The 14,961-nt window shown below is 46.3% G+C and overlaps 2 protein-coding genes across 3 annotated transcripts in view; both read left to right on the top strand.

The window, feature by feature from the left end:
- Positions 1–6,365, top strand: part of EXOC6 (exocyst complex component 6) — a 122,669-nt gene extending 116,304 nt beyond the window's left edge. For both annotated transcript variants that reach the window (XM_004680624.2, XM_012723889.1), the window contains exons 21-22: positions 3,921–4,033; positions 5,140–6,365. In XM_004680624.2, coding sequence (XP_004680681.1) covers positions 3,921–4,033; positions 5,140–5,272 — 246 coding nt within the window. In that variant the 3' untranslated portion in view covers positions 5,273–6,365. The remainder of the gene's footprint in view (positions 1–3,920; positions 4,034–5,139) is intronic.
- Positions 6,366–7,981: 1,616 nt separating this feature from the next.
- Positions 7,982–14,961, top strand: part of LOC101632407 (cytochrome P450 26C1) — a 7,770-nt gene continuing 790 nt past the window's right edge. Inside the window, exons 1-5 of the mRNA XM_004680623.1 lie at positions 7,982–8,205; positions 8,759–8,983; positions 9,485–9,760; positions 11,082–11,237; positions 12,982–13,311. Coding sequence (XP_004680680.1) covers positions 8,002–8,205; positions 8,759–8,983; positions 9,485–9,760; positions 11,082–11,237; positions 12,982–13,311 — 1,191 coding nt within the window. The 5' untranslated portion in view covers positions 7,982–8,001. The remainder of the gene's footprint in view (positions 8,206–8,758; positions 8,984–9,484; positions 9,761–11,081; positions 11,238–12,981; positions 13,312–14,961) is intronic.

Below are 14,961 nucleotides of genomic sequence, written 5' to 3'. Positions count from 1 at the left end.
TCTCTCTCTCTCTCTCTCTTTCTTTCTTTTTTTAAGATTTATTTATGTTTGCATACAGAACTGGAGTAGGGGCCAGAGGTGTAGGAGCGGCTAGAGGATTCACCAGAGACAGAGAGGGGAGCAGCGGGCGGGTCAGGGGAGGTCTGCCGCACCATGTGGATCACCTCTGGGGTGGGGTTTGAACTCATGCTGCAGTGGTGTGCTTTAGCCCACTGTGCCACCAGGGAGGGCCTCTTTTTTCTTTTTTTTTTAAGGTTTATTTATTTATACATACAGAACTGGGGTATAGGCCAGAAGTGCAGGGGAAGTGAGAGGATTCACCAGAGACAAAGTGGGGAGCAGAACAGGGCAGATTAATACAGATATTAATCTGTAATACAGATATTAATCTGTAATCTGTAATTAATACAGATATTAATCTGAAACGAGGAGCGCTGCACCATGTGGGTCACCTCCCGGGCTGGGAATTGAACTCTTGCTGAAGCAGCTGCCAAATACTTCTCAGTGCTGTGCTTTAACCTGTGGCGCCACCAGTGAGGGCCCGCAGCTTTCATTTCAATAGAACTGTGTTTGAAAAAGTAAAAAACAACCTTGTTGTGGATGGTAGACCATTCAAACATCTCTCTGCGTTTTTTTCTCCCTCTAGGAAGGTCACTTAACTCCGTTAACATCAGATCCAGTGCTTTGTCACGAGGGAATCTATCCTCTAGCACTGTTCCAGTGAGAGCCAGGATAGATGGAAGAAAGCCAGGTGTCTATTTCACGTGGCCTGCTTTTCTTGTAGACCAGGCCAAACTTGGCCTGTTTCAGAGTCCTCTCAGCATTAGCTAGAATAATCGGAGGGTGCTCATTCTTTGTGTTCATCAAACATGAGAAAAAAAAAGTGCTCAAACTTAGAATGGTTGTCTGGCATCACTAATAACTTGTTTACTTCTCGAGTGTTTACTGATATGGTACTGTGGGTGTGCCTGCCTAGCTTTGTGAAGTTCGCTACTGTTTTCTGGTTAGTGCCTTATTCTACATTTGGGAAATCTTTACACACATGGAAAGAAGTCAGCAGCTGAGAGCAGCTTGTTGTTGGCCCACCTTTACTTTCCACCCACAGCCAGTGTCCTTGGGGGCACAGACACTGAAATGGTGCTCAGGGCTGTCGCCACTGGACTGAGAACTAAGAACAAGCAGTTACTCGCTCCTACAAAGATCAGTCTCCAGCTTATTTAGTATGAAATTGATAGTCTTACTGTAAATTACTAAGGTTTTTGTGTGAAGTTTTTTATATGTATGATCTCTTCATGCTGACACCAGAATGTTACCTCTTCCCTTGTTGACTGTCTCCCTCTCCTCACTTTCACTTGGAGGTCCTAGTATGGTAACTAGTTTGTAATAGTTGGGTGGTCAGTACTTAGGGACTGAGTAAGTGAGGGTTCTCCACCTGAGGCCCTTTTACCTACATTGCCAGTGTAACCCTTAGCTATTCATTTGCAAATTTATGCAGATCTCTGTATATAGACAAGCTAACTCTTTTCTATAAATGTCCTAGTGTAAATATGGAGATAAGGTTTATCTACATGAGGGCAGGTAGGTTTGTTGTTCTTGTAATTTCTAGTGATGTGATATCTAACCCTATGTGAAAATCGTAAGTAGATTTCTTTATCTAGGAAAATGTGCTTTTGTGCCATAGAAAAGTCTGTCTTCCATTTGCAGTTGGAGCTGGTTTTGGCTTTTTACTTATTAGGTGAGTTCCTCTTCTTCCACCTGGGGGAAGAACAGCACAAGAGAAAAAGATTATTTTAAGGTTTCTTCCTCTTCTAAATCCCAGAAGTCAGGTTGCTAAGCCTTTTGGAAAGAAAGGGAGATTACAGCCAGTGTGTTAAGTGGTTACTTTCTGCTGACTACACCCATCCCCATATACACTTGTGAAAACACATACATTTACCTAAAAGGGGAATCCTTCAAATAAAGCTTTTGTTGGCAACTGTGTGAAGAGTTCTCATTATTGATATTTATTTTAAATATAAATGTGTAAACCTTATTTCTAGCTCAAGTCAGATATTTATGAAATATTAATGAAAATAATAAATAACACAAATAACAACCATTCTTAATATTTTCTCAAATTTCTTTCCAATGTTTTTGATGACTTTTATGTAATTTAGTAATATTTGTTAAAACATTCTTCCAAGATTCATAAAATCTTGTATAAACATGAGTTTTAACAATCACATGATATTCATCTTTTACATTAAGATTTAGACTATTGTTTCCTTCCTGTTTTTGATAACACAGATAATGTTTTGTGCTTTTTGTGTGTGCTTAAATATCTTTGTGCATCAATTTTTGTCTGTTTCATGACAAATTCCTAGAGGTAGGCTTATTAAGTCAAAGGAAATAGTCATTTTTATGATGGTCTTAAACATAAATGACAAAATCACATTCCAGAAAAGTTATACTAATTTACTTTCTCACCACTGAAGTGTAACTTTTCTTCCTTGTGGAGGAAAAAATGTACTTGTTGCCAAGCCACAGTCAAAAATTGCAGATTTTTAAGTAAGTTTCCTGTTTTTTTTTTCTTCAGACACTATATTCTTTAACACTGTCTTAATATAGTTTCTGTGTCTATATTTTAACTTTCGGTGTGGCCTAAAATATGGTCTGAAGAAAACTGAGTGGTTTTTTTTTTTTTTTTTTTTTTTTTTTTTAGTATCAGGTGTTAATATTTCCCTTATAGGATTTTCCTCCTTTTATAGGAACCCTCTATTAATAGCTATACGTGGATAGGGAGAGAGTTGTACAAGTCTCCTAACATCCTAAGAAAAAAACTGACTTTTTGTAATCTTTAAGTTTTAAGCAGCTCAGAAGTTCTAACCTTCTGAAGCTGTGGGTAGGCTCACCCATCTTATGGGGAAATGCAAGTACTTCCGTCATTTGAAAACAAAACCAATAAATAGACTCCTTACCTTTAAAGTGAGTTGAAACAAAAAGAAAGAATAACATACTGAAAACTGAAGGAAGTTAGTGAGTAAAGCATTTAGCTTTCTGAAACAATTCAAATGGGGATAGGAAGTTGGTTTTAAATGGCTTAAAAGGGGATTAGGGTTTTAAAGTTGGATAAGGAGTTTGGTGCTTTGGTTTAGGCAGGGCATTGCTTTTAAAAGATTACTTCCATATTTGACAACAGTTCTAACTGGAGATTATAAAGCAAATAGCCAGTTTTAAAACACTGTGGAAAACAAGAGGGTTTCTTTGTTGTTGTTGTTTGTTTATACGAAATCATCAGGTAGAGTTAGCAGGCCAAGTCCTGAAGCCCTCATTTCATATTACGGAGGATCTATCACCAGGGAGAATCCAGTAGAGATTGTTTAATGCACTTAATTGAGATTATCTGAGCTTTCAGTTTAAATTACTTTGGGAAAAGTCTAGGTGCAAACAGCTACTTTGAAAGGTAAACGTATTTAACCTCTAAGAAAAGTGTTTTAAGTTCTTTAAAATTCTTCAAACATTTAGTAGCACCAACCCTCATTAGTTACATTTAAGTATTCACCAATGTATAAAGATTTAGTAACTGTACATCAGTACAAGTGTAAATGTAAAGATTAAGAAGCTGTAATCAGTACAACTGAAAATATATTAACACTGATTTCATTGGTTTACAATTACTTGATAACAATATTTTATGAGAAAAGCAACCCCTGACAATTTTAGTAATTGTAAAGTAATAAAGTAGACTACAGAATTTTCTGTGTGATGTATAGTTAATGAAGTTTTTAAAATGATGTTCCTTACTACTTGGTTTCATCTAAGCAGCAGGTCATATTAAAATGGATCAAAAAGAACATGTATTTGACTTATGTATTGACTATAGATAAGCAATCAATTTAAGTTGCTTAAAGTTGATTTAACATTTCCCCCATCTTCTTTAGCTCCTTGACCTGTTTATGGTTTGGGACTGGTCTACTTACTTAGCGGATTATGGACAGCCAGCGTCTAAGTACCTTCGGGTGAATCCAAACACAGCCCTTACTCTTTTGGAAAAGTGAGTATATTCTGAAAAAATGTTTAAATACTATTTTAGCATTTTATGTTTCAGCGACAGACGTAGAGAAAGTAGATTTTCATCAAAACAGAAATGGCTACATGACGCTTAAAAGCTCAGTCCAAGTTAATGACCAAAACTTAAAAGCTGCTTTCTTTGTTGCCCTTCAGTGTGGTATAGTTTTATGAAATTGCTATTTGTGTTGATATGAACACAACATATTTCCTGTTATATCCTCAATAGCAGGCTTAAATGGTCTTAGAAATGTTTGTTGAAGATGTGAGCGTCAAAGCTATTTTTTTAAAAATTACCATAACACATAATGAAGGTTTTTACATTTTGTAAAATGTGGCTGGGAACTGGAATGTTTGCCCACAGTGCTATATAAAATTTACCATTCTGAACTTGGATTGTTTACAGAGAGAAAAGTATGTGATCTGAGGGAATAAAACCACAAGTTTGTTAAATGAAAAATTAATATAGTAAAAACTAAAGTAATGGGGTATTTACTAGTGCATTTTGTCCAATTAATAACACACATTTAGCTGTTTCTTTTCCCTCTCATGCCATTCATTTATATTTAAGTATCTAAAAATTTTCAATTTCTGAATTAAAAGTATAATTATTTCCCCACATTGAAAATATCTCTGTGTTCTTGATTTGAGAATACAAAATGAACTTTGAAATAAATTTATTTCATAATGCTGTAAAACATCACGGTGAAAAAAAATTACTTACTTTAAATTTCTAATATTATTTCTCCTTTCACCTTGTCTTGCTATGAATGTGATTTGCAGAGCTCATAGAGGGTATGTATTTAAGCATACTTTATGGGATGACATTAGAAAGTAGTAGGGTATTAGAAAACTTAACATACCTTAGATTTACATACTAATGCAAAAACACCACATAGAATGTAAAAGCTGCTAGTTTGTGTGTGTGTGTGTGTTTGCTATTGCTGTCATTTATTAGTACCTATTTTTAAGCATATTTTTCAAGCATAAGATTAGTATGAGATAATTCAGAGCATGCCAAGGTATTTTACTAGTGATGGCATAGATTTTAATTTCCTTTTACTAAGCTTCTTCACTCACATATATTCCTAGGATGAAGGATACTAGCAAAAAGAACAATATATTTGCTCAGTTCAGGAAGAACGATCGGGACAAACAGAAGTTGATAGAAACAGTCGTGAAACAGCTGAGAAGTTTGGTAAATGGTATGTCCCAGCACACTTAAACTTGTACTCAAGATACCTACCATATATGTTACTCTCCGTTGCGCTCAAACAGGCACTGGTCATTTGTTTGCAGAATTCCAAGATATGGTAGAGAAAAGACAATGGTGAGAACTTAAAGAAACGATTATTATCATTTGTATGGATTTTTAATTGAATACTATTTTATATATGAAAAACATGACCTTTTTGATGTTTAGGAGGGAAAAGAAAAAACTGTAATATATAAATCACATCAAGCATGTATATAATACTGATTTTAAAAACATTGCAAAAACGTACACCTATTATAATACATACTTTTTTTTTCTACTCTGAGTTGAATGGTTTTTTGGTGTGTGTTTTCATCTAAAAACATCTGGTGTGTTTTACATCTGATTTTGGAATGCAGTCATGTCTGATATAAGGGGGTAAAATTTCACTGTCATTTTCTGACTTTTAGCTCTTGTTTCACCTCATTATTTTCTATTTCTGAGGGGGGAATGGACAAATCTTTAAAGTTTCCTGAAATTAAGCTGATTTAACTAAGTAAGAGTGTAAATTAGTTGTTCTTGTGGTGGGCTTTAATTTAATCATTCTGAATATGAAGAAAAGGTGTTTGGATTTTCCAAAGATGCAGTGTTGTTTCTGTTCATCAGGGTTAATATTTATAAGTATATTGTCTGCAGATGACCCCCTTCTAGGATTTATTTGGTTTGGTTCAAGTTAGAAGAGAGGGCAGGATCTGTGATGAGCTAACCACGGCAGGTGCAGCTTCTGGGGCAGACATCCCCAGTGCACACAGCTACTGCAGGGTCCGGTTACTACTCTCAACAACAGGTCTCAAGGCCCTGCCCTCACGGTAGGAATCAGCCAAACCAAGTGAACTCTGGAAACCTAAAACAATTGTACATTTTCCCTTTGTGTAAATTACTGTGGTCCCAATGGCAGTATTAGTCTGGTCTTTATTTTCTCTTCTTTGTATTTATGCTGAATACTTTTGCATTTTCAGGATATATGCTTGTAAGCAACTTATACTTGACTCTGTAAAATAAGTATAAAGACGTATATGTACATTTCTTGATTTTGTGCTGAAGAATTAAAAAGGCTGAGCAAGTTGTTGAAAATGTGTTGCTGTTGCATCTGTTCAGAGATTCCTGGTTTAAAACAACGGCTTCCTTTAGAAAGTTTCATTCCCTAGTTATTGGAATGGATGTGTTGCCAAAAGAAAGCAAGCAAGCATTTATTTTCTTGACCATTTTTTGTCCTTTCTTTTTTTTTTCCACATAAAAGAAAAACAACCATGACATGGAAAACCTGGTAATTCTTAAGACACAGAATCTGGAAGCTTTGAGAGGAGCCGGTGAACAGCCAGCTCTTTTTGGAAACTGTGGAATGTGGCTGTTTCTGCACAGCCTTCTAGGGCCCTATGGACATCTCCCAGGCTTTGGCTGAGGTGACTTGGATCCTAAGAGTGCCGCCTTCACACTGATCCCAGCACACTTCTGAGGGCCCTCACCTGTGTGATGGTCTTGAGCAATTCACTTTACTCTTCTCAATAAAGTGTGCTGTACTGACGCCAGTCACCCACCCTGGGGTTGTGCTGTAGGCACAGGGACACACTGGGGTCTTTGGAGACGTCGGGTGGCACATGAACCAATGCAACCAGGTAGACTTACTGGTGAAGTGCGGTGGGGTGTGGGCTTCAGGAGAGTAGGAAGCACGAGTTCGATCCTTGACACAAAGGTGCCAGAGCTATCCTTGTGGGTTTAGGGTGTCTTTGTGAGGTTTTGGGCACTAAAGACACTACATCTTTTGCAGAATTCCCGAAGTGGTAGATCAGAGACAGGAGAGGGGCGAAAGGGGTGGAGGGTGCTGGAGAATGTAGGCGCTTATGAGACCACAGCAAGAATCTGAGGACGCAATTTCCCTGAAAGAGAAATGGAACAAAATGAGAGAAATTCAGCTCTTTGACCTTGGAGCTCAAGTTTGGAGGTCCTAGAGAGAGCCCGCGTCAGCCCCAAGCCCTGGGTTTACCCACCTCGAGCTCGGGTGCGGAGGAGAGAAGTTCTGGCGTAAAACCGCCCCCTCCACCCGCCTACCCCGCCACCTCCGCGGGGCGAGGCCCCCAGCCCAACCCGGCCGCCAGCGCCGCTGAGGCGGCCACTCCCTGCTCTTAGCCCCTCTGTAAGCGTGGTGGGTTTTAAATATGCATAAGCGCGTCACGCTGTGTAAATCGGGATCAGTCCGTAGGGAGGGAGCCAATATCTATATAAATGTGTCCTGAGTGGGCCGAGAGGGTTAAACGACTGTAGGAGAGCGAGAGGTGGGGTGGGGTCGACAGTCTGGTGAAGTCCTGGTGAGCAAAGCCCAGGTTAACAGCACGGGTGAGTTACTCCCTTCTTTACCCTACCTCGCTGCTTTAAAGCACTCGAAAGAGTGCAGACCCCGGGAAGGTGTGGGAGGTACAAGCCGGTGCCGGGAAAGTGCGTTCTGGAGGCCGCTGGCCCTCCCTGCACGGGGTTGGCAATTGGCCCGCGAGCCTTCAGATGCTGGTAAGTCCTAAGCGCACCGGCCTCGAGGGGGGCAATTATCTTAGGGGCGCGTGGTTACTGCCGCCTTCCCTATGCCAGCCTGTTTGAGAACGAAATCCTTGTTCGAGGTTATAAATCTTGGTTTTGGTCCTCAAGCCCAGACCCTTTCCCGACAGAACAGGTGAGCCCCTTGAGCGACCCGGCCCCGGACGATCGCCATGTTTCCTTGGGGACTGAACTGCCTGTCTGTGCTGGGGGCCGCGGGCACCGCTCTTGTCTGTGCGGGCCTGCTGCTCAGCCTGGCCCAGCGCCTCTGGACCCTCCGCTGGACACTGAGCCGGGACCGGGCTTCCGCCCTGCCTTTGCCCAAGGGCTCCATGGGCTGGCCCTTTTTTGGTGAAACGCTGCACTGGTTAGTTCAGGTGAGCAGTCCGCAGTCCTTGATTTCCCGCACCCCAATATGACCGGTCCCTCTAGGATCCCACTGGCCTCTCTTATCTCTCAGTGCTCCTAGGGTTCATAGCCAGTGCTTTCCTGTCGCCCAGGATCTCGGGAAACATTAAACAAGTCTCACTGCTTCCTAAAGGGACTGTTTGTCTCCAGTGTGCCCCAGTGCAACTTACACAAGTCCCCCCAACACAATGGAAGGGTGAACAGGGGTTCTAGCAAGGGGTCCGAAGAGTATGTCACTCTGTCCTGCAAGCATAAAATCAGAAGTCAGGGGCGCTTGTCAGCCTTGAGCTCTTGGGCGCTCGCGGCCCCATTCTGAGCTTCAGTTTCAACTCACCAATGGGAGCAGGAACATTTATTTACATTATCTTGGGGTAGTCTTGAGGCCCATCTGGGCGTGTTTTGAAAAGAATAAAAGGCCAGGCTGGGGCAGGGAGTTATCCAGGGGGGCAGATGGGAGTCCGAGACCAGACGCCCTGCCTAGTCCCGGGCCCCCCAGCCTACTTCGCTCCGCCTCACATGCAGGGCTCAAGCTTCCACAGTTCCCGGCGCGAGCGCTACGGAACAGTATTCAAGACACACCTGCTGGGCCGGCCGGTGGTCCGCGTGAGCGGCGCCGAGAACGTGCGCACAATTCTGCTGGGAGAGCACCGGCTGGTGCGCAGCCAGTGGCCGCAGAGTGCGCACATCCTGCTGGGCTCACACACACTGCTAGGAGCCGTCGGCGAGCCGCACCGGCAGCGGCGCAAGGTGAGCAAAAACCAGAGGAGGAGCAGGTGTGGGCTTTGGGGACCCGCGGGAAATTGGGCCCGAGGTTCCCGGGAACCTGTGTGGACCAGGCTGGGGCTTGATGTGGGTGGTACACTACGGGCCTGGCCGGGATCCCTGGCTAACCAAGTGGCCTTGGACTAGTCCCTTACCGTACTCGGCTTTGGCTTTTGAAGCCAGTACTGGGACTTACAGGTCCTTTCATTCTTTAATTCTCTGTGGGCGTAATAACGGAAGCGCTGGAAACTCAGACCTGGAGAGGTGTCCGGGAAGTCTTCCTGGGGGAGTCGGCAGCTGGTATCTGGATGAATGAGAGGGATTGTGTACTTTAGAGATCCAGAGGGAATGCTGAGAGCAAAAGTCAATGCATTTAGGTACGGTGGCTAGGAAGCGTAGGAAGGGATCGAAATTGGTTTCATGGCTTCTCTGGCATCGCAGAGCAGAGAGCGTGGGGCCAACCCTGACTCCGTGCGCCCCACACAGGTGCTGGCACGGGTGTTTAGCCGTGCCGCGCTGGAGCGTTATGTGCCGCGCCTGCAGGGGGCGCTACGGCATGAGGTGCGCTCGTGGTGTTCGGCCGGCGGGCCGGTCGCAGTCTACCAAGCAGCTAAAGCACTCACCTTTCGCATGGCCGCGCGCATCTTACTGGGGCTGCGGCTGGATGAGGCACAGTGCGCCGAACTGACCCGGACTTTCGAGCAGCTCGTGGAGAACCTCTTCTCCCTGCCCTTGGACGTGCCCTTCAGCGGCCTGCGCAAGGTAATGCCGTCCCAGCCCCACACCTTTGCCTAGGGAGTCCGTCCCCCACTTAGTTTGGTCCCCCAGACTAAGGTAGGGTTCCCTCGGCGCTTTCTACCAGTCGTCTTTGCTAGAACAGAGGCTCGGCTTGCTGTGGAGAGGTGGCCTGGTTCTGCAGTGAGTGCGGGGCTGCCCTCTATCCCGATTCGATTGTGTGACCCGCGGTGAGCCACCACACTCTCTCTGAGGCTTGCCAGACCAGACATGCTCCAGTCCAGCAGCGGAGGCTTTCGGACTTTAAGTTTAATAGCAGGGGCCGGTCCAGTCGATCCAGCACCGTCCCAGCCTCCTCCCTCCCCCTCCCCCCAAGAGTCTTCAGTGCCTCCCAGGCCTTAGTGGAATCGCTGGAAGTATGATGGCCGCTGACCCCAACCCAGCCAGGAGCCAGCCTGCCTTGAAGGGGGCTGGGTGACAGCACAGCCCAGAGGCCCTAGTCAGGCCTGCTAGTTTCTGGATCACAGAACTTCCTCCTCTCAGACTTCAGAGCACCCGGCCCATCCTAGAGAGCATCTAGGAGGCCTATCCCAGCTCTCCTGCCCCTGAGCTGGGGCCTCCCGTGGTACCAACACTGGTCTTTAGTCACCTGAATAAGAATGAATAATAGTTTAGGGTCATGTTGTGGGCTGATCACATTGTATACATTTTCTGATTTAATTCTCTCAGTCTGCAAAGTGTAATTATTCTCACTTCATTAGTCTTCACAGAAGAAGCTAAACGCAGAGGTTACACGGTTTATCCAAGATCACACTATGAGTAGGGGCTGAGGCAAAACTGGAGCCCAATCTCCTACAAAACCCAGGGGCACAAAATAATCACTATTTTTTACTTGCCCCACAAACTCTTGTGGGAGTTACTACGGTAATGCTTAGAACATCCACTAGCTCTGTAAATCAGAGCTTTTCTGGGTGCATCTGGTATCCACTGCCTCTGCCTGAGCTTCGGACAGGGAAAGGGTAATGGACTGATTCCACTGGGACAGGGCTCTGTGCCAGGCGTGGGCACTGCAGCTGTGTGACTCTGTCAATTGCTTGGATCCTCTGGGTCTCATCCTCCCCTCAGGAAATGGTAACACTTTGCCTTGTTTCAAAGAGGCCAATGATGACCAAGAGAGCAGGACAAGTGGGGCTAGTGGACAGTTTCTCAGCATCTGTTGAGCCCCTACGATGTGCAAGGTATAGAGCTAAGCTGGGAAACAGCAGCACTGGGAAGATTTGTGGGATAGATGCCAGGCCTGGTCCCCTCAGCCTTCTCGCACCCCTCCCACCCCATCACCTCCCATCAGGGTATCCGGGCACGGGACCAACTTCATCAGCACCTGGAGGAAGCTATTACAGAGAAACTTCATGAAGACCAGGCTGCAGAGCCAGGTGATGCCCTGGACATGATCATCCACAGCACTCGGGAGCTGGGCCATGAGCTCTCAGTGCAGGAGCTGAAGGTATGTGGCCCCGGAGGTTTCTCCTTCTCCTTTTACACTCCTAGCAGGTCTCTATACACAAACCACATCCTGCTGACCCACTTGGAGCAACAACCCTTCTCGGGGTGAAGGGAAAGGATACCTTACTTCAGTCAAGGCCTAGCTGTACCTGCTAGCTCTGAGACTGGGCTAGTCACTGTCCCTTTCAATCGGGACACCAAAGGCATGAATCCCAGGCCTCAAACAGCTCCACTTCTCCTCTCCTGAGGCTGCCTGCCTTTGCTTCTGCTGTCCCCCTGCTTACGAAAATTTCTTCACTCCTTTTCCCCTACTAATCTCAAGGGAGGGAGGGACTCAGCATTCTCTTTGGAGCATGCACAACCTCCCCAGATCAACATTGTCCTTTCCATGAACTATCTTGGCACCTGGCATCTCTGCCTATCTGTCTTGCCACTGCTGGATCTTCTGCAGAATCAGAAAGCACATGAGGTGGAGGTAAGGAGAGCAGCTTGGGAATAGCCCCCAGGGCCTGCAGGGGGGAGGGGGGAAGGTGGGAACCTCCCAAAAATGAGTGAGAGGTTGGTGCAGGGAAAAGTTAGAAATGGGAACACCTCAATTCTTCTGTAAGCAACTCCCCTCTTTTCTCTGGGCCTCAATTTCCCATTTTCCCAATTTCCCACACCCAGTTACTGAAGGATGGGGCTCAGCCTTAGTTTCCTCTCCAGAATGGGACTAATAACTCTGTTGTCATGACTCCTGGGAAGTGTGAAGTCAGGGAGAGTTAAGGGAATTAGAAATAGATGTGCAGTGGGCTCATAAGTTCAGGAACAGTGTGGGCCACGAAAGGGGGTGGGGTGGAAAAGAATGGACAGACCCTCTGCCCTGGGAGGTGGTAACACCCTGTAGGGTCTCAGGAAGGGCACTGGAGCACTCAGGGCTCTGTCCTGGCCTCCCATCTTGTTCAGGTCAGAGCAGACAGCTGTGGACCAGGTATTCGTTCCCACAAATATTAGGTACATACTAAGCGTCAGGCGCCATGCAGGGCAGTGCAACAGGGAGCAAAATACAGCCCCTGCCCTCTAGGTGCAGCAGGGGAGGGAGACACATTCCATGATCAAAGGAATCTGTGCAAACACAGACTGTAGGTGTTGACAGCGAGGAAAACATCAGGAGTGAGGTGGCCAGAGGCAGGGTGTGAGGGATGGAGCCTGAAGGATGTAGCCACTAGCACTCATGAGGCTGCCTGCCAGTCACCGAGGCTGGCGCTGCTGCTCCTGGTGCCTCCATCAGTTCTGTTCTCAATGGTGAGCAGGATGCCCACTGGGAGTTGCAGACAGCACTACCAGGTGGTTAAGAGAGCTGGCCTCTGAACCGGTGTGCTAGGATGCTAGCTTAAGCACCCTCGGCAGCTCTCTGAGCTTCAGTTTCCAGTAAATGCACCTCACCAGGTTGGGCTGAGAATAGAATGAGTTAATGCACTTAAAACACTAAGAACAGCACACAGTCAATTTCTAGCATTATTTCTGGGAAACCTTCCTTATCCAGTGGCTAGACCCTGGTTTTGCCCATCCCTATATGTGGCTTTCCCAAGTAACAGAATTCAGTCAATCAACCCAAGATCCACGAACTTAGCGTCATGGCAGTGCACCCTGGCGACCTGGCCTCTGCTCACCGATAGCTCTGGGTCCCGTGCGCCTCAGCCACCGAGCCTTGAGGCCAGGGCCCCCGCTGAGGGAGACTCGGTGCCGCCGGGGCTGTCTTGCAGGAGTCGGCTGTGGAGCTTCTCTTCGCCGCCTTTTTCACTACTGCCAGTGCCAGCACGTCCCTCGTCCTGCTGCTGCTGCAGCACCCAGCGGCCGTCGCCAAGATCCAGCAGGAGCTGGCTGCGCTGGGGCTGGGGCACGCGTGCGATTGCGCGCCCAGGGTTTCTGGGGGCGGCGCGGGGCCCCGGCTGGACTGCGGCTGTGAGCCCGACCTCAGCCTGGCAGCGCTGGGCCAACTGCGCTACGTAGACTGCGTGGTCAAGGAGGTGCTGCGCCTCCTGCCGCCGGTGTCCGGGGGCTACCGCACAGCCCTGCGCACCTTCGAGCTCGACGTAAGTGCGCTGCGCTGCGCCGTGCCGCCTCCTGCTTTCTGCCAAGGCCCTCGGGCGGGAGGAGGGCCGGGGTGTCAGGACTGAAAGAGAATGCCCTCTCCCAAACCTCCCCTTTTCCCGCCTGTAAAATGGGCCCTTTCTATCTTGCCGGATACACAGCCGAGACGCAAAGCCTGGCTCTTAGGAAGCCGACAAGGTTAAGGAATGCCTACACTTCAGCTCTTGGCAGCGGCCGGCTTTAGAACCAAGTTTTAAAAGGAAAACCATACTTTTCTGTGCGCAGTCACTCCTCTTGGCATGTGAGGCTGTATCGGGAACAAAGCCCATCACAACCCTCTCCCCAACCTCCACCTCCATCTTTCTAGCTCCTTCACAAAATCAAGGAACCACTCATTGTTAACTGCCCAGGGACCAATCTGAAGCCAGAGTCCAGGGAATTAAAATATGAGGTGGACTCTCTTTAATGATCTGAGCAGGATGGTTTGAGCTGAGCAAGGAGATTCAGATGTGGGCCTGGCTTCATCTCTTGGACAGTTCCAGCCTTACTCTGAGCTCAGCTTACTCTCTAGAAGAAAACTGTTTTGGTCCCTTTTGGGACTGACACTCCAGGTGAGGCCAGTTCAGGCCAGGACAGCAGCAAGCAGCATGGGGGAGAGAACTACAGTCCCCCCACCCCCCAGTCCAGGTGGAGTGAGCACCATCTTTCCTGTTACTTATTTTATCTACAAACACCATCCCTGGTACATTGCAAACCAAGGTTGGGGGTGGGGGCTGGCATGGAAAGAACTGGGATTCTGCCTTCCAGGAGCTCATCCTGGAGAGAAGGGGAGCCAGCTAGCTTCATCCTAAATTATGTGAAGAAGAGTGAGCTCTAGTGCAGGATGACTCCAGATTGATGGACTGACGTTTGAGCTGGAGCAGTGAAGGGTTAGGATGGGGCAGAGGGGGCAGCTCAGACCAAGGTGGGTGTATTACAATTGTCTTGTCTGTGAGATGTTTTCAAGTGTCTTCATTCTGCAGGCACTGAGCTGCCCTACAAGACCTTAGAGAAACAAGCAGAGGGCACTGAATCTCCAGGGTAAGCAGAGGACAGGGATATCTTAGCTATTAAGCTGAGACCTGGAGGGGAGCATGAACTCCTCAGTGATTCCAGTATGTTCTGTCTGCCTGATGTGAGCCTCTGATTAGACACCTTGGAATTTAAGCCAGGATAGCAGGATAGTCAAGGAAGCCAGAAAACATTTTAAAAATGAATTTGGAAGACTTGGGGTTTCACAGAGGGAATGTGAAACTTGCCCTCCTATAATTTAAGAATTCCTAATTTAATTCTCATGTATAACTTCTTAAATTGTGGCTCCCAGATCTGACTATTATTGTTCATATAATGGGTGAGAGAGAAGGGCAATCTTCAGTTCAGTGCAAGGAAGCACATCATCATGTTTCTGATCATAGTGGAAGGGCCACCGGCAGCTGATAGGTGCAGGACTAGAATTTAGGTTTCCTGATTTAATGTCAGACCCCAGCCAAGAAAGAGAGAAAGCTAAAATACTGAAACAAATAATACTTCACACTTACTAACCACTAATAATATATCTATATATGTGCCAGATAATATATATTATCACCACTAATAATATATATATGCCAGAT

Source organism: Condylura cristata, unplaced genomic scaffold (genome assembly GCF_000260355.1).
Source record: "Condylura cristata isolate star-nosed mole 26May11 unplaced genomic scaffold, ConCri1.0 scaffold00011, whole genome shotgun sequence".
Taxonomy (NCBI): Eukaryota; Metazoa; Chordata; class Mammalia; order Eulipotyphla; family Talpidae; genus Condylura; species Condylura cristata.
This window is presented reverse-complemented; position numbering and strand designations above follow the sequence as displayed.